The sequence below is a fragment of the Thamnophis elegans genome, chromosome 7, assembly GCF_009769535.1.
Source record: "Thamnophis elegans isolate rThaEle1 chromosome 7, rThaEle1.pri, whole genome shotgun sequence".
Lineage (NCBI taxonomy): Eukaryota > Metazoa > Chordata > Lepidosauria > Squamata > Colubridae > Thamnophis > Thamnophis elegans.
In genome coordinates, this window is record NC_045547.1 from 79,148,416 (window position 1) to 79,163,479 (window position 15,064).

Here is a 15,064-nt window from a genome sequence, read left to right on the forward strand (position 1 = left end):
CCACTTCCTTTTTTTTGAAAACCACAAAAGGAAGGCAGCTACTCCTCTGCCAGCACAAAAACAATTTAGTTGACCAACTGGGAATAAACTAGTATTTTTAATTAATGATATATAATTATATCAGCCCCTCCCCGCTCTCTCTGTACATACATACGTAGATACACACACTCACAGAGTTTTCCCCAAAATAAGACCTCCCTGGATAATAACCCAATTGGGCTTTTGAGCGCATGTGCCAAAATAAGCCCTCCCCTGAAAATAAGCCTTCCCCAAAAATATTTAAACACATGCGCAGCCGGTCCCTACCATTTCCTGGGAGGGAAAAGGGGAAAGACATCCCACATGCACCTGCCATCCACGCAGAATGATCTCATGGAGGCTGCTCCCGCAAATCCTAGCTACCATGCCCCTTCTCTTAGTGGTGGCCACGAAAAAGAGAGGCAGGCCCAGAGACGCGAGGGCTGTCAAGAGTGTTCCAGAAACAGAACTTCCGGCCCTCTCTGGATCAGCTGATCCACGGGCCATGGGCCGAGGTTAAGGGGCCTCTTACACCTCAAAAATAATAAGACATCCACGAAAATAAGGCCAAGCGCTTATTTCGGGGGTCAAAAGAAAATAAGACCCTGTCTTATTTTCAGGGAAAGAGTGTGCGTTAGTGTGTGTTTATCTGTGGCGTGTGCGTGTGTGTGTATGCAGGTCTTGGCGTATTTGGGTCTTTTCCCATGTAAGATTGAGAGTACCTTGGCGACGTTTCGACGAGGTCCCACTCCCACTTAGGCTGGTGTTTTTGGCTTCGTGCTTGTGCGAGCAAAGCGTGATCGGAGCTGCCGTCTTTCTATAAATATTGGTGGGGGGGTGTGGAGTGCTGGCTTTGTTGCTGTAAGCAGATTGGTTGGCTGTGTTGAAACATCTTGATCAGTTGATGGAGTTGATACTTCAACTAATCAAGGTTACAACACAGACAACCAATCTGCTTACAGCAACAAAGCCAGCACTCCACACACCAATATTTATAGAAAGACGGCAGCTCCGATCACGCTTTGCTCGCACAAGCACAAAGCCGAAGGCACCAGCCTGAAGATGGCGAGTGGGACCTTGTCAAAACATTGCCAAGATACTCTCAATCTTACACGGGAAAAGACCCAAATAAGCCAAGACCTGCATACCTGTACCCGTGAAAATCTACAAAAACATGTATGTATGTATGTATGTATGTATGTATGTATGTATGTATTGTGTCACAACCCCTGGTATGCCCAAATATGTGAGGGGGCATATTGCTTCCCTTTTTCTATCTTTCAGCTCACCCTAGGAGCCATCCAGGCAGAAAGCCATTATTTTTGGCACAAATACAACATATGTATGTATGTATGTATGTATGTATGTATGTATGTATATGTATTGTGTCACAACCCTTGATATGCCCAAATATGGGAGGAAGCATACTGCTTCCTTTCTTTGTCTATCGGCTCATCACAAGAGATCATCCAGACAGAAACCCAATAATTTTACTGTTGCCTTTGTTACATTTGTGTTGTATTTGTGCTGATAAATAAATAAAGGGAGACTAGTATAGATCTATTTCAAGCTATTTAGCTCTCATCAGCTAGCCATACCCTTACTGGGATTCATGCAACACAAATGCAAATATATATATATATATATATATATATATATATATATATATATATATATATATATATATATATATATATACATATATATATATATATATATATATATATATATATTTGCATTTGTGCTGATAAATGAAATTACACACACACACACACACACACATATGTATATGTATATGTACACACACACACACACACATATACATATACATATATATATATATATATATATATATATATATATATTTATCATGCAACAACAAGCAGCAAAGCTGTCCCAGTTTCTAGTGATGCAAGCTTTTCTAACTTCTATTGACCAATGGCAATTTGGTTTCAACTTGTTTATGCTCAGCTTATCATCAAATTAAGGCAGCATTCCAGAATTTGGCATTGGATGGCAAAGAACAACAAAACTTATATTGGAAGCATCTTATTCTAAAGAATTGAGTATTACTTGAGGGGCCCTTGGTGTTCCCTGAGCTTGGTTGTTTTCTTGCAGACGTTTCATTACCCAACTAGGTAACATCATCAGACAACTAAGCTCAGAGAACGCCGAGAACCCCACTGTTCAACAGTGACTTACAGACACAGGTTAGTCCTTGACTTACAACCATTCATTCAGTGACCATTCCAAGTCACGACAACAAAACAGTGACCTATGACCATTGTTCACACTTTGCAGCATCCCGGTGGTCATGCGATCAAAATTCGGGACCTTGACCACTGGCTCATATTTATGACGGTTGCCGTGTCCCGAGGACATGTGATTTGCATCCTCCCAATAAGCAAGGCCTATGGGGGGGAGGCCAGATTCACTTAACAACCGTCACTTAATTAGTAAATTAAGTCTAAATTAGTAATTTAATAACCGCAGGAATTCACTTAACAATTGGGGCGAGAAAGGTCGTAAAATGGGGCAAAAACCTCACTTAACAACTGCCTTGCTTTTAGCAAGGGAAATCCAGGGCCCGACGGTGGTCGCAAGTTGAGGACTACCTTTATTTTAGCTAACCCAAGGGCAAGAAATAAAACAGAACAATAAGAGTGAATTCTTTTATTCTTCCTTACATGCTGTGAATGAGCAGTGTGAAAAAAAGATCTATTTTCATGGCTCACATGCTGAATTCGAGTGAATAACTCCTGCTACTGCAAAAAATTAAAGTGGATTCAAGTAGGGAAGAAAATTTCAATTGAACATTGGAAAAAATTCCTAGGAGCAAGAACTGGTCGATATAGGATTGACTGTTTTAGACCGTAGAAGATTCTAGTTTGTCACAGGCCTTTAAAGAAAATCTGGATCACTAACTCCCAGGAACACTTTAGTTGTAGCTCTCTATGTTGGGCATCCCTCCCATCATCATCTTAAAATACAATAGCAGAGTTGGAAGGGATCCTGGAGGTCTTCTAGTCCAATCCCCTGCCTAGGCAGGAAACCCTACACCGTTTCAGACAAATGGCTCTCCAACATCTTCTTAAAGACTTCCAGTGTTGGGGCATTCACAACCTCTGGAGGCAAGCTTCTTCTTTTAACGACCCCACAATCCCTTGTAGGGTCAAGTCTGGGCAACTGAATGGAACTGAGTGTTTACTGGCCAGATGCTCTTCCTGTTGCCATTGCGGAGTTTTGTTCAGCAGATATATTCTCATCGTGTCCAGAGAGAGAAATAGTTGCTTCTGCCTGGGATCGAACTCACAGCCTCCTGATTGTGAGGCAAGAGCTCCACCTCTAGGCCACCTCACCACTCATTGGGCATCCCTCACATCCTGGACATAAATTATTTCAACTCCTCCTTTCAGGATGGCGCTTCAGGGCACTGCATGCCAAAAACAGCTAGACACAGGAACGGATGCCATCGCTCTGCTGAACATCTAATTCTCACACTATGGTCTTATGTCTAAGTATATTTACCCATGTTGAATGGTTGTAGTAGTGTTATTATTATCCTTCTTACCTTCTTTACTATTGGTGTTATTATAATTACTACTACTGTTGCTTTGCCTCTTACACTTAGAGCTTATGCACCAGAGACAAATTCCTTGTGTATCCAATTGAATTTGGCCAAATAAAGTACTCTACTCTACTCAAATTCAATTCAATTCTATTCTATTCTATTCTATTCTAAATTCTACTCTATTTCATTCCACATTTTTTTTCTATTCTTTTCTTTTCCATTCCATATTTTTTTTTGTTCTAATCGGTTCTATTGTTCAGTTCTATTGTTCGGTTGTATTGTTCTATTCTATTAATCTCTTCTATTCTAACATTCCATATTTCTATTCTTCTATTCTATTCTTCTCTTCTATTCTTCTATTCTACTAGTCTATTCTATTCTAACATCCATATTTTCTATTCTATTCTATTCTTCTCTTGTATTCTTCTATTAGTCTATTCTATTCTAACATTTCATATTTTCTATTCTATTCTATTCTATTCTTCTCTTCAATTCTTCTATTCTATTAGTCTATTCTATTCTAACATTCCATATTTTTTATTCTATTCTTCTATTCGATTCTTCTATTCTATTAGTCTAGTCTAGTCTAACATTCCATATTTTCTATTCTATTCTATTCTTCTATTCTATTAGTCCAGTCTATTCTAACATTCCATATTTTCTATTCTATTCTTCTATTCTATTCTTCTATTCTATTAGTCTATTCTATTCTAACATTCCATATTTTCCATTCTATTCTATTCTTCTATTCTATTCTTCTATTCTATTAGTCTATTCTATTCTAACATTCCATATTTTTTATTCTATTCTTCTATTCTATTCTTCTATTCTATTAGTTATTCTATTCTAACATTCCATATTTTTTATTCTATTCTTCTATTCTATTCTTCTATTCTATTAGTCTATTCTATTCTAACATTCCATATTTTCTATTCTATTCTATTCTTCTATTCTATTAGTCTATTCTATTCTTACATTCCATATTTTCTATTCTATTCTTCTATTCTATTCTTCTATTCTATTAGTCTACTCTATTCTAACATTCCATATTTTCTATTCTATTCTATTCTTCTATTCTATTAGACTAGTCTAGTCTTACATTCCATATTTTCTATTGTATTGCATTGTATTCTATTCTATCCTGCTGCCCTATCCTATCCTCTCCTGTCCTACCCTACCCTACCCTTACTCCTACCACTATCCCTACCTTATTCTGGTTTGAACTATACAATTCCAAGGTACATTTTAAGCCTTATCTTCTATACAGTGCAGTAATTCTAAGCCCTTCCGCAAAACGTTTAAGTTCCTAGTTTTGTTTCAGTGAAATATAGGTTGATTTAGAGCTTTGGAGGGAAGGCTTACACACACCCACACTGTTTGCATTGTGCTTCCTTTCTGTGGCATAAACTCTCCCAGGATTTGTTGGTGCCTGCTGGCCAGAAAAGCAGGAGTTAACTCATCAGTGTGGTCCTGTCCGTATGTTTTAGCCACGTCAGCTGATGAATTGTACTGTTTTGCGCTTTAAATAAATGCTCTATATTTTGTTGGGGAACTGAGCATTCCAACATGCTGTTTGTGAACTAGTTCAGACTGAAACTAAAAAAAGACTATGGAAGCGGTCGTATAGCAAAAAAAGCTTTTTTAGATTCTTGATTGGGTCATCAAAATCCTGGCTTGCAACCAGAAATTTACACAGGAAATGTCTATCCAGCAACCGAAGCGAAAAAGAATAGTCAAGAGGCCATTCACATATAGCACAGTGCAGCAAGAGATGTAATCAGGTTAGCCTGCTCAACAGAGTGCGATTCCAAAAATAAAACATATGAATAAAGTGCAAATTCTTTCTTTAAACGGAAACTCAATTTACATCCAGAGAAACATATCCGGTTTCAGATAATTAGCTTCTCAGAATTTGGGGGAGAAACTGCCAAGGTGCAATTCAGAATAGAATATATATTATTCAATTTCAGGATTACCCAAGCAAACTTCATTTCTCAAGCTCAACTTTAACAGGATATGCACACACTATAATGCAACGTAATTCTAATTAAATATTTTTTTAAAGGATTGCAACATAATTTTAACTATTTTCTGAATATATTAGCTCGTGGTATCAATACTTCACTCTTCATAGACAGTATGCTTTTAAATTCTAAGGTATCCACAAAACCCTACGCCAGTTTTTTTTTAAATTATATTTTGACATCTACCCTGAAAATAAGACCTTATTTATTTATTTATTTATTTATTATTTATTTGTCTTGTATGCCGCCCACTCCCGGAGGACTCCGGGCGGCTCACAAAAGACAAGGGAAAGGGGGGAACGAGACAAAGACGACATATTAAAAACAAAACCAACATTCACAATTTCCATGGAGGTAAATGCTTCTCAGCTCCCCCCAGCCTGCTGGAACAGCCAGGACTTAGTGGCTTTGCGGAAGGCCAGGAGGGTAGTAAGGGTCTGGATCTCAACAGGGAGCTCGTTCAAGAGGGCCGGAGCTGCAACAGAGAAGGCTCTCCCCCGGGGAGTCGCCAGCCGACATTGGCTGGCAGATGGAATCCGGAGGAGACCTAACCTGTGCGATCTAATTGGTCTGAGAGAGGTAATCGGCAGGAGGCGGTCTCTCAGGTACCCAGATCCGATGCCATGTAGGGCATTATAGGTAGCGACCAGCACCTTGAAGCGGATTCAGAGACTAATAGGTAGCCAGTGCAGCTCGCGGAGGATAGGTGTGACGTGGGTGTACCTTGGTGCACCCACAATCGCTCGCGACCTCCCTGGATAATAAGCCCAATTGGGCTTTCCAGCGCATGCGCTAAAATAAGCTCTCCCTAAAAAATAACACACACACCCCCAAAAATACATTGCAACACAGCAGCAGCCATGAGGTGACCATGCTCGCCGCCTCCTGCACCTCAAAAATAATCAGAGCTCCCCGAAAATAATAAAACAAGTGCTTATTTTGTGGGGGGTCAAAAGAAAATAAGACCCTGTCTTATTTTCGGGGAAACACGGTATGTTTTGGTGGCTGAAGTCAGCATAGCTGCAGCTTGTAATCGCCACATTGTTTTATTTAAAATCCTGCTTTACATTAAACTGGACGCGATATATACATTTTTGCGCACTTGGGAAGTTTTAAAGTCGTCATCGACATTTCAAGAGGGGATAAAAAACAGCTGGCCTACTTTTTCCTCTAAAGCAGATAAATGAAACCATCATGCCTGACTGACAGCCTTATGCCATTGCTCAGGTGCGCAAGATCAAATTCACATGTCCAATTAAACCAACTCTTTCTGAAAGTCTATTTACAGGAATCTTCTCAACTAAGTTAAATAGCACATACCGCTTTACAATCCCTCTCTAAGCGGTTTATAGAGTCAGCCTATTGCCCCCAACAATCTGGGTCCCCATTTTACCGACCTCGGAAGGATGGAAGGCCGAGATAAGCTAGAGAAGGTCAATGAAATTCAAAGGGGATCGGATTTAATTTGCTTGTAGCTACGTAGGGATTCTAAGCTGATCCCTCTTTTAACTCCACCCCCAGACTCCGCCACTCCTTCTCCTACAAAATTTTCTTACCAAACTCAGAAGCTATAAATGAAGAAATTCAAACAAGCCTGGGACAAAACAAGCCAATTTTTTTTTTTTTGGAAAAAAAAATCATCGGTCAAGGATTTAATAATAGGCAAAAAGTCATATTTATTTGTAACAGGTTATTTTATAAATCATACAGCAAATTATTAGAGGAAAGGCAGGACAGGCATTGGTGTTTTTTTGTTTTTTTTAAAGAAGCTAGGATGTTATTAGACTGAATAACAATCATTTGGACAGAAATACATCATTCCTCAGGAATTGCCGAAGTTAAAACTCCAAAGCTTCCTTATCAGGCACTAACAAGATTGGGTGACCCTCTCAGATATTTCTGGGTAATTCAAACACGCTCAATTCAAAAGGCTGTTATGAAGATAAGCAAAGAGAAAAATCTACCATTAAAGAGGTTTACTGCTGCAATCCAGGTCAAGGGCCCACTATCTCTAGAAATGTTCTCTTAACTAGTTTGGAGGGGGGGAAAAGCCTGGCTGGCAGCCCGTAATTATCCAAAACCGTGGTTTTTCTCCAGCAGGAAATAAAAAAAAAAATCTTAGGCAGGATTAACTGCGCCAAGAATTATCTGAGGTGCCTAATTCGAACCAATGTTTTACTTGGAAGGTGTTCCTATAAGCTTCGACAAAGGGAAGGTTGAATAACTTGAACTGCAAGTGAAAAACAGCATCAGGTCCTTTCTAAGCTATCCAGTCACGAACCGGTGAGTGGGCGGCCATATAAATCTTCGAAATAAATAAAACGAATTAGGTGCAAAGCAAGGAACATGTAGCATAACTCATAAGAGGTTGGATGGAGTTGTTTCCAATGCTTTCTCCCCCCCCCCCTTTTATGGGCAGTCCTCGACTTACAACAGTTCATTTAGTGACCGTCCAAAGTTACAACGGCGCTGAAAAAGGGTCATTTTACGCTCATTTTTCACACCTACGACTTGCAGCATCTCCGTAGTCACGTGATCAAAATTTCAGACGCTTGACAACGGACTCATCTTTACGACGGCTGCATGGGATCCCCTTTTGCGACCATCTGACAAGCATGGGGAAGCCAGATTCACGTCCCCACCGCGTGACTCGCCAAACAGCTGCAATGATTCACTTAACAACCGTGGCAAGAAAGGTCGTAAAATGGGACAAAATTCACCGAACCGATGTCTCGCTTAGCGACAGAAACATTGGGTTCAATTGAGGTCGTAAGCCGAAGACTACCTGTAGTAATGCAACTGAAGATTCATCACTTTGGCCTAAATAATGTTACTGAATCGGGGAAAAACAAGTTGCCACTGGAGCTAAGAAATTGGATTATAGCGTTGGAAACACTTCAGTGCTTAAATGTGATTTTTTTACCCCTTCATCAATTAACAATTGGGGTGAAAGTATAAAACTAAAGTTCATGACTTGCTCAGCATACATACAATTTATTTGGCAGGTACAAGGACAGCTGAAAGCTCTTGGTAAAAAAAAGACCGTTTTTGTTTTCAAACAATTGTCAATTTCTCATTCATTACCAAATCTTGCTGCCGCTTACAGTCTCAACTGAAGGCTGACTTGGAACAACATATAAACAGCTGCATCCACACAATGAGAAGAATAGATATGGATTTATTGCTTAATGTGAAGGATGAAACTTATTTCTGGACAGTATTAACAAGGAGCTGATGTAAAGGGAAGAGGAACAAGTACTGGGTTATTTTAAGATGGGAGGAGAGCTCTAAAAGTAGCATATCTTACCTGCTTATGATAATTGTCAAGAATTTGACTAAGTAAACAGGAATCTACAATTATAGTCATCAATTCCACTCCTATTTCCTGGATATTAAATCAAGGGCCACCTTCCAATCAATGAAGGCAGTAAAAAACACAGGAATGGCTTGAATATTTTTCATGAGCTGATGCCGCCTTATGCGTTGAAAGTTGTCTTTGAAGTAGCCAATGTGCAAATTTCCCCTGCGCTGGAAGAGTAATCAAGGACAATCCTCAACCGTAAAGCAAACCAAGTATTAAACCTTACTCCTAGATTTTATGTACTTTGTGGGTATGTCCGTGTGGTTAAAATTTCTTACAGTAGGAAACTTGACGGTTGCTTTCCTTCCAATTTATCTCATTTTTATTTCCCAATCTGGCCTAACGCCCAGGTATCCCATGGCAATTTCATATCCAAATAACTAACCAGCCCGGAGGCAGCTTAGCTAAGCCCAGATAAGGGGCTGTACATGAAGATAAGTATGAAAATCAAATTTGCCACTAGAAAACAAGCAGGGATTTAATTTCCAACCCAAGTGGTTTACGAAGGGGGGGATGGGGAATATTAAACCTTGTTAACAATAACTTTTCCTCTTGTGTTTTTATCCAAATCTGGTTGCCGCTGCTAAAACAGCTGGATTCTTTTAGCATTTTTAGAAGCAGCAGAAGACATGGCAGTCTTTCTCAATGCTGTCATTACAGCTGGATCTGACTTACTATAAGGATTGATCACACACGAGGGAACAGCCTCAACTGAATAAGATGTTCTTGGTCACTATGAAAACGTGGATTTTAAAATCTAAAGTCAAAAGAACTCTGCCAATTGTGAAACGAGTTTTCCGAAAAAAAAACAATCTAATTTCTCTAGATGCATTTCTATTTCTTGAGATGAGTAAAATCCAGTTTCGGCTTCTTAGGATTTTCAAACTGTTTACCTTTAAGGAGTCCCTGCCAGACATTAATTCAATAAATAAATAATAAATAAATAAATAAATAGGAAGTGATGACACTGAGCTTCAAAAAAAAATGACCAAATAACATGGAAGACAACACAAAAGAACAATACTAAACACAAAAGCCAAGATATTTAATACAAGTCCAAAGCCACCAGCACAATTTCCCTAAAAACACCCAGGAAATAGTTTGTAGAATTCTAGCTGAACTTGAAAATGTTTGATTTAGCAGCTACAATTTGCAGCAATTTAGCAGCTGCAATTTGCACTCAATGCTTCTCTGTAGGCAGAGAAAGAACCCTGAAAACTAATATAACGAGAAAAAAAAACTAGCTTGAATCCTTCATCCTAAGGAGGAACAAACAATACATACTGTGTAACGTCACCTAAATCATTAAGAAATAAAACCTTTCAGGAACAACCAGATCCGCTGGCAACGATGCAAAAAAAAAAATTCTATATAAAAGCTACCTTGTGATTAAAGCATCTTAAAACGGGAGCATCGTATATTTGGACAATCTTAATCTATATTGGGAAACACAAAGCATTAAATCAAGCGGACCACAAGGCATCTCTTTAAAAAGTGCATTAAAACCTTCACAATTGTTTAAAAAAAAAAAGAAGAAGATAGAATGCACAACTCAAAAGTGATTTTCACCGGCTAGTCAGTTATCCACAATTTCTGACAACAAGCACTCTTGAATGAAGCAAGCGAGGGCTGTTCACATCAACATTGGAATGCAAGATTTTGGGGGGAAAGCAGATCAGATCCCGTTGGCTCCCATTCGTTTCCCCCCCCCCCATTAAACCCCTGGATACCCACATTCACAGTGCCGCTTTTCGGGCCAAAATAAGGAAAGCATTTATTAGAATCCATCCCCGAGCAGGACGATTAAACGCTTAGGGCATAAGAATCAGTATCAGGAACGGCAGAGACGGCTCAGGGAGTTCTCCACCGCTATTCACACATGCACATCAAGGTCAAGCCCATCTTTGCAATGAAATGCAGAAATAAAACAGGTGCCAGAGCGGGGGTGGGTGGGAGCGGGGTGGGTGGGAGAGGAACAGCCCTGCAGGCCAAAACATTTCAGCACCGGGGGGGGGGGGGGTGGACTCCTGCAAAAAAAACAAGAAGGGAAGCCGTTGCAAGATGCCCAACCCCGTTTTACGACGGTCACAAAGCGAGGCTTGGGCACGGGAAAAACAGCCAGCATTCCCCATGCGGGGACAAAAGCGTCCCATAGTCTTAGTTTAGTTTACTTTATTGTCAGTGCACATGGTGCAAGGAAATTAAATAAAATTTAACTGAATATACAGTGTGTGTGTGTGTGTGTTTGTGTGTAATGTATGTATGCATGTATATGTATGCATGTATGCATATATATACATATATATGTATATATATGTGTGTGTGTGTGTGTATATATATATATATACATACATACATACATGCATACATACATACATACATATATATATGTATGTATACACACACACATATACACACACACACACACACATATATATATATATAAAGATGGGGATGAGATCCTGGAAGCTGATGATGGAGGAGGAGGAGGAAGAGGAGGAGGAAAAGTTTTTTGCAAACTGCAAACGTACCCAAAGAGACACCCAACCCACCCAACTAAAGACACAACTGGCAACGCAACAACACAATCACACCTTTCCATACACTCACTTTTTGTGATGCGGTGGGTGCTTCTCCTTCCTGCCGGGTGCTGCGGGGTGCTTGGGGCGGCGCCTCCGGGCCTGCAAGGCCAGCACTGCCAGAGGTTAAAAGAGGGAGAGGAGAAGAAGAAGAAGAAGAAGAAAAGAAGCAAAAATACAGATTATTGGAGGCAGGGAGCCCGCGGGCGCCCGCTTGAAGATGCACGCGTCGCCCCCCGACCGGTCAGGAGCCCCCCGACAGGCGACCCGAGGACAGGAGGGACCTTTCTCCGGCTCTCCCAGCCGTACCTTTCCGGGAGCTCATCGCTCTCCGGCCACCTGGCCTGGCCCGGAGCCACACGCGGAGCTCCCTCCGCCGACTCCGGCCGCCGATGCCGGGCGCCAACTCGAGAAGGAACAGCGGGGCCGCCTCACGCCCGGCCGCGCCTGCGCGGTTGGGCCACGCCGGGAGAGAGGCGGGGCCGGAGGGGAGGTCGCTAGGCAACCCGAGAGGCCGAGCCTGAGGGAGCCCCGCCTTTTCTTCCACGACCTCCCTTCTCTCCCGCCCCCCCCACCCACGGGCGAGGGTGACGTCACCCTCAGCGGCAGGGTAGCTGATCCAGCCACTGTTTGCAGCTTTGGGGGGCGGGGGGGGGAATTCTCTGGCCTTGATTAATGAGAATAGAGCTGGAACGGACCTTGGAGGTCTTCTAGTCCAGCCCCTTGCTCAAGCAGGAAACCCTGTAGTATTTCAGATAGGGAGCTGTCCAGTTTCTTCTTAAAAACCTCCAGTGAAATTCATTCATTCAGTCAATCAATCAATCAATTAGAATAGAGCTAGAAGGGACCTCGGAGGTCTTCTAGTCCAGCCCCCCTGCTCCAGGAGGAGACCTTATACCATTTCAGATAGGGAGCTGTCCAGTCTCTTCTTAAAATCCTCCAATGAAATTCATTCATTCATGCATTCATTCATGCATTCAATCAATCAATCAATCAATCAGAATAGAGCTTAAAGGGACATTGGAGGGCTTCTAGTCCAGCCCCCTGCTTAAGCAGGAGACCTTCTACCATTTCAGAGAGGGAGCTATCCAGCCTCTTCTTAAAAACCTCCAGTGAAATTCAATCAATCAATCAATCAGAATAGAGCTGGAAGGGACCTTGGAGGTCTTCTAGTCCAGCCCCCCTGCTCCAGGAGGAGACCTTATACCATTTCAGATAGGGAGCTGTCCAGCCACTTCTTAAAAACCTCCAGTGAAATTCAATCAATCAGAATAGAGGTGGAAGGGACCTCGGAGGCCTTCTAGTCCAGCCTCTTGCTCAAGTAGGAGACCCTGTACCATTTCAGACAGGGAGCTGTCCAGCCTCTTCTTAAGAGGCCTCCAGGCTGGCTGTGTCGGCAGGCGGGGGGGTCGATGAGTTCCCTTCCCCTCTCGAATCGTGTGGCTGTTGGTTGTTTTAAATTCCCTGTACTTTTTGTTGTAGTTCTTGTGTTTCCCTTCCCCTCCTTTGGGTTTGTGCGCCGCCCTGAGTCCCCCCCACCCCCCACCCCCCACCCCCGGGAATAGGGTGGCATATAAATAAAATGAACCTTGAACCTTGAAAAACCTCCAGTGAAATTCATTCATTCATTCAATTAATCAATCAATCAATCAATCCGAATAGAGCTGGAAGGGACCTTGAAGGTCTTCTAGTCCAGCCACACACACCCCCCCAAGGGTTTCATTATCCAACTAAGAATAGAATAGAATAGAATAGAATAGAATAGAATTCTTTATTGGCCAAATGTGATTGGGCACACAAAGAATTTGTCTTTGGTGCATATGCTCACAGGTACATAAAGAGACAAGATACATTTGTCAAGAATCATAAGTAATAAGCACCCTCATCAGTGCTACAGGTGAGTGATGTTGCCCCCTGTTTGTATAAAAGAGCCTCACCTGTCAAGTGTTGGTGGTTGTGTTCTTGGTCCTTCCTTGATTCGGTTGTTTTTACTGTTCGTTTCATCTTTTGCCTGCGTTGATCGTTCCTTGATTGGAGTATTGCTTGCTTCCTGATTATTGGTCTAGTCTTAATCTTAATGTTAATCTATTCTCATCTGGGTGTTAACTGCTGGCGAGGAGGTGTTTTGTGTGTTTCCTTTTTGGCTTTTTGATTTTGAACTTTGATAATCATATTATTTTCCTATGGCAATGGAAAGTGGGATGCATGACAATTCTCTAAATTCAAGTGTTCCTGACTTTGTTTCTAATTCAATTTTGATTTCATCCATCAATATAATATAATAAATATAATATAATATAATATAATATAATATAATATAATATAATATAATATAATATAATATAATATAATATAATATAATATAATATAATATAATATAATATAATATAATATAATATAATATAATATAATATATAATATAATATAATATAATATAATATAATATAATATAATATAATATAATATAATATAATATAATATTATTATAATACCCTCTGGAACGAACTCCCCGTGGAGATTCGTACCCTCACCACCCTCCAGACCTTCCGCAATGCCCTTAAAAGCTGGCTGTTCCAACAGGCCTGGGGCTAACGACTTGTAACCCCACTCGAATGGTGTGACTGTTGTGTTTTTAACGGTGTATGACTCTATGTTTGTAACTTGTCTGTCTTCCCCCACCCCTTCAACTGTGAGCCGCCCTGAGTCCCCTCAGGGAAAAGGGCAGCATACAAATAAAGTATAAATGAAATGGGGGGAAAAATGAAATGAAAATAATATAATATAATATAACATAATATATATAATATAATATAACATATATAACATAACATATACATATACATTTACATATAGATATAGATATAGATATACATATACATATACATATACATATACATACATTGGAATACATCGGAAACAATGTAGGTTCTCCTGCTTGGGTAGGGGGTTGGAGTAGATGACCTCCAGGATCCCTTAGAAATCTGTTATTCTATTATTCCACTCCACTTCCAGTGTTGGAAGGGACCTTGCAGGTCATCTAGTCCAACCCCCTCCCCCACACGCCCAAGCAGGAGACCCTGCACCATTTCTGACAAATGACAGCCCAGTCTCTTCTTGAAAGCCCCCAATGATGAAGCTCCCACAACTTCCGAAGGCAACTTCCGCTCCATTGAATATAGAATAACAGTGCTGGAAGGGACCTTGGAGGTCATCTAGTCCAACCCCCCGCCCAAGCAGGAGACCCTGCACCATTTCTGACAAATGACAGCCCAGTCTCTTCTTGAAAGCCCCCAATGATGAAGCTCCCACAACTTCCGAAGGCAACTTCCGCTCCATTGAATATAGAATAACAGTGCTGGAAGGGACCTTGGAGGTCATCTAGTCCAACCCCCCGCCCAAGCAGGAGACCCTGCACCATTTCTGACAAATGACAGCCCAGTCTCTTCTTGAAAGCCCCCAATGATGAAGCTCCCACGACTTCCGAAGGCAACTTCCGCTCCATTGAATATAG

The 15,064-nt window shown here is 41.0% G+C and overlaps 1 protein-coding gene across 3 annotated transcripts in view; it reads right to left on the reverse strand.

Moving 5' to 3' along the window:
• The window catches only part of SRPK2 (SRSF protein kinase 2), a 108,748-nt gene extending 96,754 nt beyond the window's left edge, over positions 1-11,994 (reverse strand). For all 3 annotated transcript variants that reach the window (XM_032221914.1, XM_032221915.1, XM_032221913.1), the window contains exons 1-2: positions 11,863-11,994; positions 11,585-11,669 (exon numbers count right to left, since the gene is read on the reverse strand). In XM_032221914.1, coding sequence (XP_032077805.1) covers positions 11,585-11,669; positions 11,863-11,878 — 101 coding nt within the window. In that variant the 5' untranslated portion in view covers positions 11,879-11,994. The remainder of the gene's footprint in view (positions 1-11,584; positions 11,670-11,862) is intronic.
• Positions 11,995-15,064: the final 3,070 nt, after the last annotated feature.